At 40.4% G+C, this 22,331-nt stretch overlaps 1 protein-coding gene across 1 annotated transcript in view; it reads right to left on the bottom strand.

Moving 5' to 3' along the window:
• The window catches only part of anos1b (anosmin 1b), a 108,663-nt gene that overhangs the window by 51,019 nt on the left and 35,313 nt on the right, over positions 1–22,331 (bottom strand). The window contains exons 3-4 of the mRNA XM_061976367.2: positions 2,565–2,627; positions 1,943–2,150 (exon numbers count right to left, since the gene is read on the bottom strand). Of these exons, the coding sequence (XP_061832351.2) occupies positions 1,943–2,150; positions 2,565–2,627 (271 nt within the window). The remainder of the gene's footprint in view (positions 1–1,942; positions 2,151–2,564; positions 2,628–22,331) is intronic.

Genomic DNA, 22,331 nt, shown 5'->3' with positions numbered 1-22,331 from the left:
ACAAGACAACACATATATTTGCAAGGCCATTTTCAAGAAGGATATTTAAAGAGAAACTACATCTTGTGAGACGATGTCGGCCAACCCCGGAAGCTTGAATGGGTTCTACAGATTGTGAGTTCAGATATTTTATTTCTTTATTTTTTTAACGTTTAATATGTTTTTTGCAATTTTAATTTTGACAGTACCACATAAGATATGTTTTAATTGCTGATTTAATAGCGCCAGAAAATAACCCGTTTTGTATACTGTTGAAGTAGTGCGTAAATGTGTTCCTGTATAGTATTTCTCCAGCAATGGTCATGTGGTGACATCAATGATGGTATTCTGAGAGGTAATCATTGAACATAGGACATCACTGAAGGCCTAGGTGGGAAACGCACGGCCAGCCACTGGAATTATTATAATGCTTGCTGCAAATTACACTCCTTTTGCTGGCTTCGTCCCACTTTCCACGTGCCAATTTGACTGAAAGTTTTTTGGGGGAAATATATGCAGACTGACTCTTTCTTTAGTTGTGCAACAATGCAACTAGCCGCCATATTTGATAGTACATTCAATTCTGTGCAAAAATAATGTCACTCGGGATGAAGACGCAAGCAAAACACATTCTACACAATATGAAATTGGCTCGAGTCTTCTGCAGGTGATAACAATTAGATTTTGAGTGATAGGTAAATAACCAACTGTACTTGGAACGCCCCTTTCCCATTGCTAGACTCTTGGTAGGACGTCATCTACAGAACTGGAGCACATTTTTCCACATATACCAGTGTTTTTCAACCACTGTGCCATGGCACACTAGTGTGCCGTGAGATACAGTCTGGTGTGCCATGGGAGATTATGTAGTTTCACCTATTTGGGTTAAAAATATTGTTTGCAAACCAGTAATTATAATCCGCAAATAATGTGCCGTTGTTGAGTGTCGGTGCTGTCTCGAGCTCGGCAGAGTAACCATGTTATTCTCTTCCATATCAGTAGGTGGCAGCTGGTAGGAATTTCTTTGTAGGTGTCGGGAACATGGTTTGTTGTGATCAAAATATGCAGACGACAGCGGGAGGCAGCGAGCAGGTAAAAAGGTATCTAATGCTATAAACCAAAAATAAACAAAAGGTGAGTGCCACTAAGACAAGGCATCAAAGCTTAGGGATGGCTATGCAGAACGAAACTGGAATTATTATAATGTTTGCTGCAAATTACACTCCTTTTGCTGGCTTCGTCCCACTTTCCACGTGCCAATTTGACTGAAAGTTTTTTTGGGGAAATATATGCAGACTTGACTCCTTCTTTAGTTGTGCAACAATGCAACCAGCTACCATATTTGATAGTACATTCAAATTCTGTGCAAAAATAATGTCACTCGGGATGAAGACGCGAGCAAAACACATTCTACACAATATGAAATTGGCTCCAGTCTTCTGCAGGTGACGTCAGCAGCCTGATGCAGGCTCGCCCACATTTTGGAGCTAAAAGTGGGCATTCAAAAATGTGCTGACACTTGTTAGAAAACAAGCCTAAAATAACTAGTGTGTCTATTTTGAGGGAAATTTTACCTTTAGACATCATTTTTAGGTCCAGAACTATGAAATAAGTGCCAAAAATCAGAGGGGCCCTTTACATGTTACCACAATGTCACCACATTGACAGAATAAATGTTTCCATGTTTGCCATTTTATTACATCCAGAAGAAATTCTGAATGTGGAATTAAACCTTCCGAGAACCACCATCCTCTGCAGTAGACATTTGCTTTTGGTCTTTTGTAACACGTTTTGCGGAGAAAAATAAAAAATAAAATAAAAATAGCCCTGCTACATAAGACAACAATGTCCAATGCAGAGGACACAGGTTCTCAGGAGTTTACTTCAGCTAAGATAATATAAGTTATGATATTTCTTGAAGATGCATTCAACACGTTTGGAGCATCCTGGGGGCTGTATTCACCTTTATATAGATTGGCGGGTGTTTGACATGTGTGCCCACAGCCATTGGAGCAGCACTTCCTCGGGGAAGGACAATGTCGGTCTAGAGAGCAGCTCTCCACGCAGGCGGCCGCAAATCCGGCCGCACGGTGAGGTGGAGGGCAGTCACCTTGTCGGGACGACCTCAGAGAAGCCAGAAACTCTCTACTGGTCACACACTCTGTCTGCTTCTGTTGAAAGAGAAAGAGGTTTTGCACTACAAATAAATCCAAGCGCTTACTCTAAGACAGGAACACATATAGCGCAGGAAAGAAATGTTTCTTTTGGTTAACATCCACAGTATATGTTATATATGCGTTTGTGTGTGCACAGTTCATGCACTTGTGAGAGCTTGTGTGAACAAACACCCACAGAACTGTTCATCCATCCCATTCAAGACCAAAATGCAAAGCTTGTGCCAACAAAAACAGGTTCTCAGTGCAGATACAGTCAGTATGGAGCGACAAACACACACACATATGCAAGCGCGCGCGACACACACACACACACACACACACACACACACACACACACACACACACACACACACACACACACACGCACACACACACACACACACACACACACAGCACACTCTATTTTACCTCACAGGACTTTGGAGAAAGCATCTTCTTGGTTTCCCAAAGCTCTTTGCATGGTTGAAGGCACTTGACATGAAAAAATAAACACAAAGGGAAAAAAATGAGGCTTTGCAGTATTTTTGTTTTGTTATTTCAAACGAGCAAATGAGTGAAATGTCCATGGGCTTTGAAAAACAGGAAATAAGAGACAGCAATTAGTTAAGAAAGCTCCGATCCAATGTCAACAATAGCGTTTGACTGGAATGGCGTTTCTCTACCTTTTATGTCATTCACCTAATGATGACGACGCAGCATCAGGAGCAACGGGGATTTCAGTATCTTGCTCAAGGATACTTCGATATGGAACTAGCAACCATTAGGTTGAGAAACAACAACTCTACCACATGAGCCATACTAGTAGAGTCATGGGAAAAAAACACTACAGTGGTATATCAGTTTTCATGTGGCCCACTTTTCATACGATTCTGTCTTCGCCAAAATGTTTCGCCATAGTTTTGCCATAGTTTTGCCCGCATGTTATTCTGTAGAATGTGTGTCCAAACTGGTGACTCAGTCCCTATTAGTGTTGTCCAGATACCAATATTTGGGTACTGGTACCGGTACCAAAATTATTTCGATACTTTTCGAAATTAAGGGGACCACAAAAAATTGCATTATTGGCTTCATTTTAACAAAAACATCTTAACATACTGTAAATTAAACATATGTTTCTTATTGCAAGTTTGTCTTTAAATAAAATAGTGAACATACTCGAAAACTTGTCTTTTAGTAGTAAGTAACAAACAAAGGCTCCTAATTAGTCTGCTAACGTATGCAGTAACATATTGTGTCATTTCTCAATCTATTATTTTGTCAAAATTATGAGGGACAAATTGTAAAAATGTATTATTAATCTACTTGTTCATTTACTGTAACATATGCTTCCTTTCCTATTTTAACATGTTCTATCTACACTTCTGTTAAAATGTAATAATCATTTATTCTTCTGTTGTTTGGATGCTTTACATTAGTTTTGGATGATACCACACATTTGGGTATCAATCCGATACCAAGTCGTTACAGGATCATACGTTGGTCATATTCAAAGTCCTCATGTGACATATTTCATGAGTTTATAAGCATAATATTTTTTTTTTTTTAAACGAAAGAAGATGTTGTAATGCCAAAAAATATTGACCTAATCATAGTAGTATCGACTAGATACGCTACTGTAATTGGTATCATGACTGTGGATGTCAGGTGTAGATCCACTAATGGTGTTTGTTTACATTTTGACCCCGGTAAGCTACGGTGTGTAGTGAAGCATGTTTAGCTATTCCTCGTCCTGCAGGGATGATACTTGTAAGAAACTTACTTTATTTGTCGCCATGGAGGCGAGGATTAGTGATTTAGAAGTAGCTAAAACACTGCCGACCGGGGATGGACGTTAGCTGCTAGCTAGCTAGCCATGTCTTAAAGCACCTCTTCCTGAGGGCGTTTCAGTGTTATAACTTCACCTTTATCGTTAGTTTTTAAGCCAAAATGCGTTCATTCTCCCTTTTCTGTCTATACACTGTGTCTGCTTGTAAGTACTCCGTGATTGTGCGCTGCCAAACATGCTCGTAAACCATCAATGACACAATGTGACGACAGGGGGCGGGGGGATGGGGGACCGGTTCTTTATAGAGGCGGTATAGTACCGAATATGATTCATTAGTATCGCGGTACTATACTAATACCGGTATACCGTACAACCCTAGTCCCTATGTTTTTTTATTGACTCTACGACTGAAAAATAACCCCATCCATTGGACCAAATAAAGTTTCGAGTGCCAGTGCTTTGATAAAGAAAGTGAAAAACATGATCAAATTTAAGAAACAACTTGTAGTGAAGTACGAAGGTGGCGTCCCTTCTTGTCTTTCAATGAACAAGAAGTTTGAGAACATTAAGGAGATCATCTCTTTGGAAGGCTCAAATAACACAGAGGAGGTTGACAGAAGTGTTGAATGATGGCTCTTAGCAAATCACAAACAGACACCATATCAAAACTAAGGTTTCAGCCCCAACCTCCACTCTGTCCCTCACTGTCTTTCTGTCTGTCCGCCTCAATCAGCTGCCCAGTGTTTCTGGCTTTAATCAATTCTTAAGTTCTTTCCATCGCACTGATTTGAGAAAAACAAAAAGCCATAAAAAGTCACATTTACAAATAAATGGCCACCTTTTGATGTCAATGGCTTCTCCAACAACTCCATCTGTTTTTAATTAGCTGGTGACTATATATTTTTCTAATGACAACTGCAGGCCATTAGGGTTCATCACCATTACCGTTGAGCAGCAGATTAGATACATGAGCGCGATGCCGAAATTGGGCTTCAAGGAGCATCAAGAAAGCCAGCTGAAACCACATGTTGGGTTCCTAACTAGTGGGTAAGCGTTGGTCTCAGCATGAAGCATGCATGATAGCTGCTTAACATTTGGTTTGTTTCATATAAATCAAGGGAGAAAATGTTTGGTTTCAGTTAAGCCATTAAAATATTTCTTTCAGAGTTGGCCAAAAGTGGGTTGTTGTTGTCATCGAATGTTGGTGCAGTTCCAATAGCCGATAAATCAGGGAAAATAATCAAAACATTCAGTGTGTGACACTGCATCTCGCACCAAATACCATTTTTCTCCCATTGCCCACATTGTTTCTATGAGCTCATGTGTACATTGTGAGCATTCCGGTCTTACTGTATATTTAGAAAGGCTTACAAAATGGGTGTGGTTTTGAACAACATTTGTTGCTAAGTCATTCAACAGATAACTAGAAGAATGTTGTGTGGGCATAGAACAGAGTACCATGCAGACAAATAGAACTGTTTCAAATCTGAATGTGACCGCACGGCCTTGATCTCGCTTGTCATATGCAGCTAGGGCTGCCAGCACCTCCGTTGGCAGTAAGCCAGGACACACTGTTGTTGGCCGCATCACAGCCTTGCCGGCGTGTGGGCGATCAGAATCAGAATCAGCTTTATTGTCATTACGCAAGGTAACGAGATTGAGGCCATTCCATACAGTGCGATGTGTGCATGCTAGAAAAACAATGTGCAAATATATAAAAATTTAAAAAATGTAGAAGTGCAATGAATATGGTGTGAAATGAATATATACATGAAAAAACAAAACAAAAACAGGGTGGTTGGTGGAATGGGTTATTGCACCGAAGAGAAGGCAGTTATGAGGGACAATGGGGCAGTCCGTTCAGGATGGTTATGGCCCTGGGGAAGAAGCTGTTCTTTAGCCTGTTTGTTTTGGTTTTAATGCACCTGTAGCGCTTCCCAGAGGGCAGCAGGTGGAACAGGTCAGAGCCAGGGTGGGTGCTGTCCTTGATGATGGCACTGGCTCTGTTGAGGCAGCGGGAGGTGTAGATGTCCGTCAGAGAGGGGAGAGGGCGGCCGATGATCTTCTGAGCCGTCTTGACCACTCTTTGCAGCCTCTCCCTGTCTGCTGCAGTGCAGCTGCCGTACCATACCGTAATACAGTAGGTCAGCAGGCTCTCAATGGACGAGCGGTAGAAGGTCAGCAGCAGGTCAGGCTTCAGGTTGTACTTCCCGAGGACTCTAAGGAAGTGTAGCCGCTGCTGAGCCTTCTTGATGATTGATGTGGTGTTGACTGTCCAGGAGAAGTCATTAGAGATGTGGACTCCAAGGTACCTGAAGGTGTGGACCCTCTCTACACGCTCGCCGTTGATGTAGAGGGGGGCAGGGTCGGTGCTGCTCCTCCTGAAGTCGACGATGATCTCTCTGGTCTTGCTGGTGTTGAGAGCGAGGTTGTTCTCCGAAGACCAGGCCGTCAGCTTCAGGACCTCCTCTCTGTAGGCAGCCTCGTCACCCCTGGAGATGAGCCCGACCACTGTGGTATCGTCGGCAAACTTGACGGTAAGGTTGTCACTGTGGGCCGGACTGCAGTCATGGGTGTAAATGCAGTAGAGGAGGGGGCTCAGCACACAGCCCTGTGGGGAGCCGATGCTCAGCGTGCGGGAGGATGAGAGGTGCGGGCCAAGTCTCACATTCTGGGGTCGGTCCGTTAGGAAGTCCCTTATCCAGGCGTTTGTGAGAGGGGGGAGGCCAAGAGTGTCCAGTTTATTGCAGAGTCTGTCCGGGATTATTGTATTGAAGGCAGAGCTATAGTCCACAGAGAGCATCCGGACGTAGCTCTGCTGCTGCTCCAGGTGGTTCAGAGCAGAGTGGAGAGCAACAGCGATGGCGTCCTCTGTGGACCTGTTCGCCCGGTATGCGAACTGCAATCAGCACACCTGGGACTGATGACTGATGATGATGAGGGCGAGATGTATAAAGACCAGTGGACCCAAGGATCTGCGGCGGAACGTAATCTTCTGTTGTGTACACTAAGCTAACTACATGCTTGATGCAATGCTGCTCTCCCTGTGTTTTCCCCTCCGAGTTGATTGGTGCCGTGTCTTCCTTGTCGCCCTCCCTGCAGCCTGTCTTCTCGTCTTCACCTGTGATAACCTGTTGTTCCCCTCTGGTTCTCTGGCTGCCCCTTTTGGATTCTCAACATCCCGCTTGGACACGGACAAGACGCCTCGCCTTTCGCCCTGACTATCTGCATGCCCACCGGCTGCCTTCTTGCCTTGTCCCTCCTCTCGCCCAACACATCACGGTAATACACAACAATTAATTACACGCATAGTCACACACACATACACCCTTGTTGGATTTTGTCACACTCCATTCCTTTGGACCCCGACTTAAACAAGTTGAAAAACTTATTCGGGTGTTACCATTTAGTGGTCAATTGTACGGAATATGTACTTCACTGTGCAACCTACTAATAAAAGTCTCAATCAATCAATCAATGTTTAATTAATAATATTGTTTTGTTATTATTTATATATATATAGTATGTATATAAATAAATACATAGAGCTATACCGTTCCCTTGTGGTTCTGTGCCGTCAACTCCCTCCTGCATACATAACACTGAAATAGTATATCACCCAAAATCTGTTATTAGAGTCAATTATGAATAAGTTGTTCAGCTTATGTGTTTTTAATGAAGATGCTACCTCAGTAGAAGCATTTAAGTGCCATCTTAAAACTCATTTGTACACGTTCGCCTTTAAATAGACCCCCCTTTTAGACCAGTCGATCTGCCGTCTCTTTTCTGCTCTGCCCCCCTCTACTGCGTGGAGAGGTTATGAGGTGACCACAGATGACGCGCGAGCTGTTTAAAGTCGGGACCCGGGGTGGACCACTCATCCGTGCATCAGTTGGGGACGTCTCTGCGCTGCTGACCTGTCTCCACTCAAGATGATCCCCTGCTGGCCCCACTATGGACCAGACTCTCACACTATTAACTAAATCCATTAGACGTCCATTGCACCGGTCGCCCGGGGGTCCCCTCCAAGGTTTCTCATTGTATCCCATTGGGTTGAGTTTTTTCTTGCCCTGACGTGGGATCTGAGCCGAGGATGTCGTTGTGGCTTGTGCAGCCCTTTGAGACACTTGAGATTTAGGGCTATATGAATAAACTTTGAATGATTGAGATACATTACAGCAGTGGTTATCAAACCTCAGAAAAACTTCAAGTACCACCATAATTACCAACATTGAAATACAGTAGCGTAGTAGGCCCAAGTATTCATTCAAAACAAGGCAGGGTTTTGTTAAACAAGTCCATTTAATATTTTTTGGCTGATGTAATATTACACACAGTTTGAACAGTAACACTGTGTTTGAATATAGGAAAATAAAACCTAATCACTTAATTCAGTGATTCTTTGGTGTACCGCTAGCTAGCGCTCGCATACCTCTAGTAGTAGTAGTAGTAGTAGTGTCAGGCTTGTCTCTGACAGTTTGGTTATGTTTTAGTTTTTCCTCTGTGTTTGTCTTTGTTTCCTGTCAGCGCTCTTATTTTGGTCATTTCCTGCTTTTCCCCCTGAGTGCTGTTTTCCAGAGGTGTGGACTCGAGTCACATGACTTGGACTCGAGTCAGACTCGAGTCATGAATTTGATGACTTTAGACTCGACTTGACAAAATGTAAAAAGACTTGCAACTCAACTTAGACTTTAACATCAATGACTTGTGACTTCACTTGGACTTGAGCCTTTTGAATTGACATGACTTGACATGACTTGCTACTTTCCCCAAAACCCAAAGATGAAAAAGTTATTCGGGAGCGCTCCGTATTTTTCATTGTGTACTTGTCTATCAGCGTTGCGTGTGTCAGCTGGTGTGGTCTCAGTACAACAGCCAATCAAATTAGATCTACTTTGTTTTCATCACACAGCATTCATCCAATCAAATTGCAGGACAACCAACGAAGAAGACATGTCCAAACCACACGCCAGTGAACAAAAAATGATACCTAAAATAATTTTCGTTTGGGTATAAAAATTACGAGGTGGTCAACACAAAACGGTTTGCAGTATGCAACACATGCTGTTCGAAAATTACTGATGGAGAGGCAACAACTTCCAACTTCGTCCGGCATTTGAAGTTGCACAAAGAACGGTAAGTTTTGAATGTAAGATAACGTTTATTGGCTAAGTAACGTGACTTTTATTTGCTGTGTAGTTAAATCAGTGAGGCTGTAAACTCACTGCTAACGTTATAACGTTATTGCAAACACGGGAATCTGTTGCATGCAGTTCACTACCTTATTCATACTTTTTGTTCAGTGATTTTTTTAAGCAGGGTTACGTTAGTCAATATATCACACGTAACGTTAGACGGCGGTCAGCAGCACCGCGTATTTTAGCCACCTAAAAAAAAGACAAAAATAGTAAAATAAAGGTCAGTTAAAATGTATACTATATTATGAATATGTGTACCGTTTTAGCTAGCTTTCTGACATACTGTTGGTTGTTTACCTCAGTGGTCCTCAACCACCGGGCCGCGGCCCGGTACTGGTCCGTGGATCGATTGGTATCGGGCCGCACAAGAAATATATATATATATATATATATATATATATATATATATATATATATATATATATATATATATATATATATATATATATATATATATATTTTTTTTTTTTTTTTTTTTTTTTAAATTAAATCAACATAAAAAACACAAGATACACTTACAAGTAGTGCACCAACCCAAAAAAACTCTCTCCCCCTTTTGTTCTGGGCATTGAACATGAAGACTCTTCCTTCACTGTTCCGAGTGGCCATGAGAGTCTTGGCAGTGCCTGCCTCCAGTGCTCCAGTGGAGCGAGTTTTCAGCCATGGTGGCATCATACTACGCCCCCATCGTGCAAAAATGACTGACAGACTCTTGGCTCATTTGGTCTTTTGCAAATGCAATGCAGCATAGGGCCCTGACATATAAAAAGTACAACTTTTTTGTTATGTTCACGTATATGTCATGTTTTTTCAATGTTAACACTTTTGTACAAATAAGTACATTTGCACTTTATTTTTCAATGTGTTTGTTCTGTAAAGGAATGAGTTAATGTTTAAAATGACTGGTTAATAGTGCTATTATAAAGTGCAATGTCAGCACAATTTTCTTTCCTGCAATTTAAAATGCACTTGTTTTAATAAATAAATACAGCGTTTGAAAAGCATACACAATCTGTGTTAATATATTAGTCTGTGGTTAAAAGGACTTGAAAGGACTCGAAACTCAAAATGCAGGACTTAGGACTTGACTTGAGACTTTCCAGTCTTGACTTTGGACTTGACTCGGGGCTTGCCTGTCTTGACTCGGGACTTGACTCGGACTTGAGGGCAAAGACTTGAGACTTACTTGTGACTTGCAAAACAATGACTTGGTCCCACCTCTGCTGTTTTCCCTCAGCTGTGGCTGATTGGCACCTGGCCACACCTGGTGTCAATCAGCCAGCTGCTATTTAAACCTGCCTTGCCATCCAGTCTGTGCTGGAGTATTGTCGTTGTCATTAAGACTTATCGATGTCAGTGTAGCTGTAAGCTGAATGTTGTGGACTGTTTGTTTTTCTCCATAGTTCCTGTTTTCCCGGTATTCTGTTTCCTGTCTTCTAGTTCCTGGTTTGTGTTTTCTTTATTTTCGACATTAAATCATGTTTTCCTGCACCAATCCTGCCTTCTCTGCATCTTGGGGTTCGTCACCAACACCTATACATTGTGACAAGTAGCAGTAGGGCTGGGCGATCATATGATCGTAATCGACGTGCGTGATATATTTCAGGTCGATCACGGTGATCAGCTGTGAGTATATTAACTCGATGGCGGAAATTTCCATGATAACAGCCAATCAGAGTCAACACTTTTCCGCTCCATTTCCTGTTACAAGGTAGAAGTGAACAGAATCATAGATACAAACAGAATGACCAAACTTGGAGCTAAAAGCTCAGACTGGAGTTAACTTGGGCCCTATTATTTCTGTATTAAGGTAATCGCAGAATTGGCCAATAAAAAAGGAATTTACTAATAAACACGGAAAACCGCGGAAATTTATGTGATGTGACTGAAATGCTGTCATTTTGAGGAGATGTAGGAGGTGCACTTCACGCAGGGGCCAGTACCCTAGCCGGTAGCCCCTCACCCTTCTAACCTTCTTGGGACAGTCACATGACTCATTTCATTGGGATTTGCATATGTACATGGGGGACGGCGTGGCGATGTTTGGGAGAGTGGCCGTGCCAGCAACCTGAGGGTTCCTGGTTCAATCCCCACCTTCTACCAACCTCGTCACGTCCGTAGACACTTCGCCCTTGCTCCTGATGGGTCGTGGTTAGGGCCTTGCATGGCAGCTCCCACCATCAGTGTGTTAATGTGTGAATGTGTAAATAGTGTCAAAGCACTTTGAGTACCTTGAAGGTAGAAAAGCACTATACAAGTATAACCCATTTACCATTTTTACATGTGTGTGTATATATATATATATATATATATATATACATATATATATATATATATATGTATGTATGCATGGATGTGTGTATACATATATATATATATATATATATATATATATATATATATATATATATATATATATATATATATATATATATATGAAAAAATGTGCTTGAATTAGTGAGTGTGCATACTTTAATAGATCTGATTTTTTTCCTTGAATACGCTATTTTCTGTATTTGAACACGCAACAATTTTTTGTTGGAAATCCAAGCAACTGTTAATGCATGAGGCCTCTGGACCCTATGGGTTGTTTAAAACATTTTTTAAACTTGCAATACCATTCACTCAGTATGTAAAAAAAACCCAGTGATCTCTAGTTTATTTACTTTTTAGTACAGATGCTTTAAAACTTGCAAGTTAAAAAAACAACAAAAAATTGTGATAATAATCGAGATCGGATGATACAAAAAAATGTGTCTTGATGTATCTATCCTAGCACTAGCACTAAGTATTATTTACTTTCCAAAAATGTATCAAATGTTTGAAAAGACATCGTCTAAAACCTTTGTGGTGAACAAGAACACATCGTTGAGCAGCTTGTCCAACATCTGTTACCACTGACCTCACAATGATGAAAATAAAAAAGTAAAAAAATTCCCATACACACACAGAATCTTGTAAAAAGTCTACTTGGAAGAAATGTCCCATCTTTCCTCATCTTTTGTGGCGTTGAGCAAAGCACCAAGCTTAAAACTCCCTGGAAAACTGCCCTTAATAGTGTGTCAAAAAGGGAGGGTCTGCTTGCTGTGCAGACTGTTGTTGGTAAATGCAGAACTCAGTCTCTTTTTATGCTATGTCCGTGAAAATGCTTAACTTTTCCATATAAAACATGTTCCGCTTTTTACAGAAATTGCAAAAAGTACCAATCAGAGATACATACATTTGTATAAATTATCTGTATAAATCCTCAATTTTCATTTAACTACTTTGATCAAAACAAAGGAGAGGTGAGTTATTTGTGTTGTAGTTACAGTACATGGCTGGCAACATTTAAACTGTTTTGGGTTTTTTTACAAAGCAGATCTGGACACAAACAGTTCTGTCATTATTATTCTCAAGGCATTCAATCAATTGCAACTGGACTGTTTAGTTTGTCTCGACGAGATCGATTAGATCTGACCAATTAAAGTTTATGAGCATGTACTGATTAAGCCCACTTGGCTGAGAGGGGAAATGTCTTTTAAGAATACAATGACCTGGATGAATGAGGCCATCCATAGACAGTTCTGTCATTGTCGTGATGCTATTGTGTAGTAATTTGTCATGAAGTAAAGATAGAGGCAAAACGGCCAAATTGGGCAGTTAAAATACTAAGAGTTGAAGCAAATATTATTTGACCATTTTTTGAGGTTCTTAAAATCAAATGGTGAGTTACTGGTAGCTCAAAAGTCAACACTTGGAGAAACCAGGGGCCTCATGTAATAAGCTTGCTTACGCACAAAAACCTGCCATACGCCCTTTTTCATAGCAAAGTCGAGATGCATCAAGACTGAACTTGACGTGGAAATGTGCGCTGCCTCAAGCCAACTTCATACTTCACGTAGGCACATTTCTACAGGCGGTGGGTACTTTGGCGACACAGAGAGGTGGTCGTTCGGGCTTTGCCAACATTTGATTTCAACAATGTAAAAACAATTTTTTTTTGCCAATGCCTTTCATGCCATCCATCTATCCATTTTCTACCGCTTATTCCCTTTGGGGTCGCGGGGGGCGCTGGAGCCTATCTCAGCTACAATCGGGCGGAAGGCGGGGTACACCCTGGACAAGTCGCCACCTCATCGCAGGGCCAACACAGATAGACAGACAACATTCACACTCACATCCACACACTAGGGCCAATTTAGTGTTGCCAATCAACTTATCCCCAGGTGCATGTCTTTGGAGCTTCATATTAAAATTAATATTTGTGAGGACGGCCCCGTCATTCTGACCGTAAAGCAGAGCTTAGCAAACCCATTGCCGGGTAAAGTGAAGGGTGTAACCCCCGACGAAACAATCGGCCCGAGAGGGAACATATACCCTGTGCTCTTTGTCTACGGTCTGCATGGGAGCCGAACAGCAGGACAGGTGTAACAACAACATTATTACCCGTCACTCTTTATAACTCCTTGTGCAGATTTGAATGCTTATTATTTAAATGTTTCCCTAATTTTGAAGCAAAGTGGTAATACTAATTGCCACATTTGGAGAGGCGTGTTTTAAAGCAACACTTGCAGCATGGCGCCTCCCTGTTTAAAGTGTCACCATTATTGTTAGTTTTGAAGCCCAAATACCTTCATATTGCACTTCACACACCCTCTTTATTAACCAGTAGAATTGTAGTTTTTTGCCATTCTTCCTCTCCAAGATATTATTGCTTGTATGCACTTTGTGTGTGCGTTTTGACACACTCAACATCATGCGTCTCGCTCTGTAGTCACCACCGCACAGCAGTATAAACGGTACTGGTATTTTTCAAAGATAGTATAGTACCGTTTTCAATTGATTAGTACCACGCTACTTTATTAGTACCGGTATAGCGTACAACCCTAGTCTCTTCATTTGACCAGGATCTTCATCCTTAACACTAAATAAACTTTGACATTTAAAGTACATAAACACTATCAAACACACATCGTATATCCACTGCACATTACTCTTGTTTGAGCAGCAACTTTGATCAGATACAGACCTGTTTTCATTTTTCATTCCTCCGCTTTTGTCCTTCACCCCCTTACCATAATGCATTTTCCCTCCCCTTCCATTCCGTTCCAGTGCTCAACTTTGTTCTCTTTGTTCTCCGTCTTCATCCCTTCTGTCCATTTTTTTCCTCCTTTTTTTTCAGAATCTCATATCACAACGCCCGTAATCCTTTCCAGTCTCCAAGGGTTGGACAAGAGCTAAAGTGATTTAATAAAATAACCTAGAATAAGCCTTTATTGGTCCTGCAATTGGGCAAAATTATTGTGCAAAGTTTACAATAGCAGCATGCAATTAAGAAATTAAAAATCTGCACCTGGCAGTGTACAGTGCATCCGGAAAGTATTCACAACGCTTCACTTGTTCCACATGTTGTTATGTTACAGTCTCATTCCACAATGGAATACATCTAGTTTTGTCTTCAAAATATTACACACAATACCCCATAATGACTATGTGAAAAGTTTATTGATTTATTTTTATTTTGCAAATTTAAAAGAAATTAAAAAAAGAAACACATGTACATAAATATTCACAGCATTTGCGCAATACTTTGTTGATGCACCTTTGGCAGCAATTACAGCTTAAAGTCCTTATGAATACGATGTCACAAGCTTGGCACACCTATCTTAGGGCAGTTTCACCCATTCCTCTTTGCAGCACCTCTCAAGCTCCATCAGATTGTCTGGAAAGCGTTGGTTTTCAGCCAGGATGTCTCTGTACATTGTTGCACTCATCTTTCCCTCTATCCTGACTAAAAACATCCCCACAGCATGATGCTGCCACCACCATGCTTCACTGTAGGGATGGTATTGGCCTGCTGATGAGCAGTGCCTGGTTTCCTACAAACATGATGCCTGACTCTCACGCCGAAGAGTTCAATCTTTGCCCCACAGACCAGTGAATTATATTTTTCATGGTCTGAGAAACTTTCAGGTGCATGTTGGTAAACTTTTTACTAAGAAATGGCTTCCGTTTGGCCACTCTTCCATACAAGCCTGACTGGTGGATTGCACAGGTGTTTATCCTTCTGGAAGGTTCTCCTCTCTCCACAGAGGAATGCTGTAGCTCTGATAGAATGACAATCGGGTTCTTAGTCACCTCCCTGACGAGACTAAGATGAATGCAGCAATCATCCGGGATGAAAACCAACGCTTCCCAGGCTATCTGATGAGTTTGAGAAGTGCTGCAAAGAGGAATGGGCAAATAGGAATGAGCGAAACCGCACGAAGGTAGAAGAGCGAAAGACTTGATGCTGTAATTGCTGCCGAAGGTACTGAGCAAAGACTGTGAATACCTACGTACATGTGATTTTTTTTTTTCAATAAATATGCTGATTTTTTTTCTGAAAACCTTTTCACATTGTCATAATCAGGTATTTTGTGTTGAATTTTGAGGGCACATTTTTTTTTCCATTTTGTAATAAAGCTGTAACATAACAAAATGTAGCAAAATTGAAGTGCTGTGAATACTTTCCGGATGCACTGTAAATGTCCACTGAACGCATACTTGCCAACCCTCACGGATTTTCCGGGAGACTCCCGAAATTCAACGCCTCTCCCGAAAACCACCCGGGACAAATTTTCTCCCGAAAATCTCCCGAAATTCAGGCGGACCTGAGTGACGTGTCGACAGCCTGTTTTCACGTCCGCTTTCCCACAATATAAACAGCGTGCCTGCTCAATGACGTTATAACTGCGAGTTCTTGGTTTCTTATGTGGGTTTATTGTTAGGCAGTTTCATTAACGTCCTCCCAGCGCGGCAACAACACACAACAACAGCAGTCACGTTTTCGACTACCGCAAAGCAGTTCGTCTGCCGTAAACAGCAATGTTGTGACACTCTTAAACAGGACAATACTGCCATCTACTGTACATGCATATGTGACAATAACATCTACAGCTTTTAGAGAGTGCAGTGCACAACTGCGCACACAACAAAGAGACAAAGCAGAATGCATCATCAGAGAGGGTGTTCAGCATGGTTAGAAAAATAGTGACAGAGGATAGAATAGAATTCAAAGCTTAACTCAACAATGAGTAGATGAGTGTTATGTGTGTGTATATGTGTAAATAAATGAACACTGAAATTCAAGTATTTCTCTTATATATATATATATATATATATATATATATATATATATATATATATATATATATATATATATATGTATGTGTGGGGAAAAAAATCACAAGACTATTTCATCTCTACAGGCCTGTTTCATGAGGGGGGTACCCTCAATCGTCAGGAGACGATTGATGTGTTTTCCCCACACATACATATATTGCGCTCTACTACGGTATCGAGCACTATTTTTTGGATAACCTTATTAAGACATATATATATATATATATATATATATATATATATATATATATATATATATATATATATATATATATATATAAATATATGAAATACTTGACTTGGTGAATTATAGCTGTAAATATACTCCTCCCCTCTTAACCACGCCTACAACCACGCCCCCGCCCCCCCACCACCACCACCTCCCGAAAACGGAGGTTTCAAGATTGGCAAGTATGACTGAACGTGAATAATAAATACAATATGCTTATGATATCAAGGCCATTGTTTTACACTGGGATGCATGTTTGGGCACCTCATGATTAGATTGTGATTCAAGGGCTACGATTTGTTTATGAATACATTATTCAAGCACCTTTAATTTATGTATATGTAGGTAAGGCTCGTCTATTGGCTGTTGACATACTGTATGCAATAACGTATTAAGTCATTTGCAGATGCAATCAAGCATAGCAAATATATATATAAACAAAAGACTCGACTATAGCAACCTGCTAAACAACACGCCTATGTGGAAAGTAGGAATCCTTGTTGTTTTATTTCTCATGCTTTTTAAAACTATGAAATACCCACCCACCTTTCCCACGGTTGCCGTAAGCACAAAGCTCAAAGAGGTGTGCCATATGCTGTGTGGATATTATTCTCTTCAATGATTTATTAGACTACTTGCTAAATGTGTCTTCTTAGCTAGTTACGCCCTGCTGTAACATGGTTCCAGTTAGACTTCTTTTGAAGCGTACAAAGCATTTATTTTGTTGTTTCACTACTTCAGATTCAAGTAAGCCTTGCGGTGAAAGGGGAACTGCATTTTTGGGGGAATTCTGCCTGTTGTTCACAATCATTATGAAAGACATGACGATGGATGGATTTTATTTTAATGCATTCCAAATAATAAATAAACGTAAATAAAAGTCCGCTTACAGCGGAGCCAATAGGCGCTCCACTATTTCGCCCATAAAATCCGATAAATAACCATTCAAAAAGCGGCAACAGTACTCAGTTTACATTTCGGGATTTGAATATTAACCAAGTATTAGTGATAGTGTTATTATAAGTCCTAACGCCCTACTTGTAGCAGCGACATGATCACTTCCGTGTGTCCCTATGTTTACATCATCCAGTGGTCTGCTGTTTCCTCGCTTCCCTGCTCGCTGTAAATTTATTGTACATCATAAATCATGCCTTTTACCTGAAAAGTAGATAGCGGAGGATAAAATCCGACAAATTGGGACACTTTTGACAGCCATTAAGGACCTGGAACTGGTGAGAACAACATGAAAAGCGCTTGTTCCCACCCTCCAACCCCGTTTCTCGTTGACATTTTTCATCTAAATGGGAATATATGACCAACCTCGCACTCGGCGTCATAATGACAGAAGACCTTGTACAGTAAGTGATGTTTTATTATGTTTATTGGCTCTCATAAAGTCGGCAGTGAGTCATAATCATCGATGAAGAAAAAAAATAAAAAGCAAACGTGATGCGTTTTTTAAATTAATGCGCTGCAAATTGCTGAAAATTATCAAAATACATAAATATTCAATCTTAATATAAATGTGCCCGATACTACCTTACATATATATTTACATCATGTATATAAAACCCGAATGGAGGTGTTTGGATGTTTTAGGGGTTCTACAGGCAGAATTGTACGACTCACATAGGCTCGATTGTAATCGGACTTTCCATCGAATGTATTTAATATTTAGAATGCATCAAAACAAATCCATCCGTCTTAATGTCTTTCGTAATGATTGTGAACGATACCAAAAAAGTGCAGTTCCCCTTTAACATGACTTCTCGTCTCTACCTGTTGTGTTGTGCTCTCTGTGTCCGCGTTAGTTCCAATTCTAATTACTTTATTTACTTAATATTAATATTTGGAAGTTCGTCCATTGATTCAGTATCACCCATGTCCCAACATTAGTGCATTTAAGAATCGAGAATTTCCCCTACCAAAACAGTGCAAAAGGTAAGGTTGTATTTTTGCTTTATTCCTGTGAAAAATCCTGCGTATGACTGGAGCATTAAGGAGTGGGACTATCCAGGACTAGTTACAGTGTGCTCAAACAACCACCAGGTGGCTTACGTGAGCAAATAATACTGTATCATATTTTTCTCTTTCGGACTTATCAGGTCGGTAGTGAAATCATCATGCATTCTTCACTGACACTTAGGCCATGTCCACACAGACACGGAGAGTTTCAAAAAGTCATAATTAAGGTTAAAATGATCTCCATCCACATAAGTGTGTCAACACTGTCTATGTTTACACACAAATGCATACACTTGCTGGACATTTTGACCATCAGAAGCCTGAAAAAAAAGCAGCTAACATAGTGGCATTACACCTCTATTATGTTTTTCTTGATGTACTAGACGTACAATGACATGTACATTATCTTTAAAACCAGCCTGCACATAGACAGAGCTTTAAAGTGAAGGATGAGGCAAACTACAACCTTCCCTACTGTACGTACAGTACACACAATGCTTACACAACCTGAAAGGGATCATATTATGATTTTTTTTTTTCATTTTGTGGGCAGTCTTATTGCAGTGCCAACGACCTCCTCCAGGCCAAGCCCCCTTCAACTGCATCTTTCCCCCGTCAGCCACGTTGTACTTTTTAGCACTTCCATATGGAGTCTACTGACCGATATAAGTTAGAACTATATGCTACTTTTTTATTAGAAATGGCAACAGCGGAGGATTTTAGCAGGCATGTGCATGCATGAGCCAGTCTGCCCCACAACAAGAGGCTAGAGAAAAATAGGGAACTTATTGACTACAACTTTGGACTACAACTAGGGATGTCCGATAATATTGGCAGTCCGATATTATCGGCCGATAAATGCTTTAAAATGTAATATCGGAAATTATTGGTATCGGTAATTTTATGACTTTTTGAAACGCCGCTGTGTACACGGACGTAGGGAGAAGTACAGAGCGCCAATAAACCTTAAAGGCACTTCCTTTGCGTGCCGGCCCAGTCACATAATACCTACGGCTTTTCACACACACAAGTGAATGCAAGGCATACTCGGTCAACAGCCATACATGTCACACTGAGGGTGGCCGTATAAACAACTTTAACACTGTTACAAATATGCGCCACACTGTGAACCCACACCAAACAAGAATGACAAACACATTTCGGGTGAACATCCGCACCGTAACACAACAGAACAAATACCCAGAACCCCTTGCAGCACTAACTCTTCCGGGACGCTACCCCCTACCCCCCATCTCAACCCCGCCCACCTCAACCTCCTCATGCTCTCTCAGGGAGAGCATGTCCCAAATTCCAAGCTGCTGTTTTGAGGCATGTTAAAAAAAATAATGCACTTTGTGACTTCAATAATAAATATGGCAGTGCCATGTTGGCATTTTTTTCCATAACTTGAGTTGATTTATTTTGGAAAACCTTGTTACATTGTTTAATGCATCCAGCGGGGCATCACAACAAAATTAGGCATAATAATGTGTTAATTCCATGACTGTATATATCGGTACGGTTGATATCGGAATCGGTAATTAAGAGTTGGACAATATCGGAATATCGGATATCGGCAAAAAAGCCATTATCGGACATCTCTAACTACAACTGAATAAGAATGGCAGTTATATAGAATAGGATAGGATAGACTTTATTCAGTTGCAGTGCAGATTTAAAAGGTCCACAAAAACGTAAAACACATGCAAATAAGGGGGAAACACTAAAGAACACAAATGACATAAGAACAATTAAAAGATATAAATAGATACAGTATATGGCATATACTTTATGGATATATTCGCTGAAAATATGTACCGGTAATTGAAGTTTTAAATTCCTAACGCCTCTTTCGGAAAGAGGCATAAATGTTTTATTAATATCTCCGCCACGCCTTCATGGTTTGATTCAAATTTTCGGCAGTTATGAGGACCCCAAATACAGGTGCCAACAGGTAAGAACAGTTGGTTTTGCATAATATGACCCCTTTAACATATGTGTGTATCAGTGCTGTTGTTTTGTACTACATGATCTTATCTCAGCTGTACTTTGAGCTCATGTTGGTACATAATGAACATTTTAATTGTCAGCATCAGGATACACTATAGGGATGAGAGCCACTATCTTAATGTGCCGTACGAAGTGCTGTAACTTGCATTTACATGTCAATCAATCAATCAATCAAAGTTTATTTATATAGCCCTTAATCACAAGTGTCTCAAAGGGCTGCGCAAGCCACCACAACATTCTCCTGCTCAGATCCCACATCAGGGCAAGAAAAAACTCAACCCATTGGGATACAATGAGAAACCTTGGAGGTGACTGGTGCAATGGATGAGGTATCTATTTCTTCAAAGTGAAGAATATCACTTCCTCCCATGCACTGTTTAGTCAATAGTACAGTGGAAATAGACAAGACCTTGGGCTAATGCATTACGGTTGAACCCAAACTGGGTATGCATGTAGTACAGACCTCACTCTCTCAAGTGTCAGTGGCAAGCTTTAAATCACAAGCTGTATTTCTTTGAGAGAGTCCGAGAGACACGTTGGCCTTGAAGGCAACATAAAGAGTTATGGGTGTGCGTAAGAAAGTGTGAGAGAGGAGAAGACAAAGCTGAGGTCAGAAGTTAGAGATGTTGCTGTTTAACACACCAACGCACTATTGCGGCTAAGATTAATGACCGTGTGTGCTTCTGAATGCGCCCACAGTTTGGATAGGAGCTCCTCGGGTATCTGCACAATAATTAATCACAGAAACCGAAACAGACACACACACAACACCTTGTCTCTCTGCCTTCCTACGGCCTCTCTTGCTGTTTTAAAGCCTCACCTGCCGCGATAGAAGGCCGACAGAATCAGAACGAGTGGAGGAGGTGGGTAGAGATGTGGTTTTAGAGTGGAACATAAAACAACAAATGCATCACCTGCAGCAATTTAGTAGTGTTTCGTCAAGAAATAAAAATCTATTTTTTTGTCAAAATGCATCATAATAAAAACAATAATATTTAAAAAATGGCTAGTTGATAGTCCAACTTATAATGACTGGTATACACAAGCTATGAAAATGATATCAGTAGAAAAAACTGTTCTTAAATTAGATACTACTGTAATGAGTCATATCATGAAATATGGAATCCATTATGTGAACTTGTTTGAACTATTAAATAAACTCAAAATAGGACTTCTCCTTCGTTGTGATGAATAATGATTAAATTGTGATTTGTCAAGTTTCTCTTTTCAACATGTTCGAAAATGAGTACCGGTAGTAAGAAGCAGAGTTTATTTATTCCTACCCTTTTTCAATTTCACAGCAATTAGTAACACATTTATTCACTTCTTGTTATCAACTCGTACACAATTTACTCCATAAATAATACAATTCTAAAAAAAAAATTTAATGAATAAATAAATAGTAAAATAAGGTATGTTAATGTTATTAGTTTATTTCGAACAACACAGCCTGTTGCACCCTTGCTTTTATTTTGGTAGCGCTTCCTGTTTGTTTTTCGTCGACGCCATCTGCTCCACATGCGTCATGACATTTTTGCTGATGTCCAGCATTCCGTTTTTGTTTCCTTTATAGCAGGGGTCGGGAACCTTTTTGGCTGAGAGAGCCATGAAAGCCAAATATTTTAACATTTATTTCCGTGAGAGCCATATAATATTCTTAAACACTGAATACAACTAAATGCGTGCATTTTTAAGTAAGACCAACATTTTTAGAGTACCGTATTTTTCGGACTATAAGTCGCAGTTTTTTTCATAGTTTGGCCGGTTTGGAGCGACTTATGTGTGAAATTATTAACACATTACCGTAAAATATCAAATAATATTATTTAGCTCATTCACGTAAGAGACTAGACGTATAAGAT

The sequence above is a fragment of the Nerophis lumbriciformis genome, linkage group LG14, assembly GCF_033978685.3.
Source record: "Nerophis lumbriciformis linkage group LG14, RoL_Nlum_v2.1, whole genome shotgun sequence".
In the NCBI taxonomy this organism is placed as follows: domain Eukaryota; kingdom Metazoa; phylum Chordata; class Actinopteri; order Syngnathiformes; family Syngnathidae; genus Nerophis; species Nerophis lumbriciformis.
Note: the sequence above shows the minus strand (reverse complement) of the source record. Positions and strands in the feature narration are given on the sequence as shown.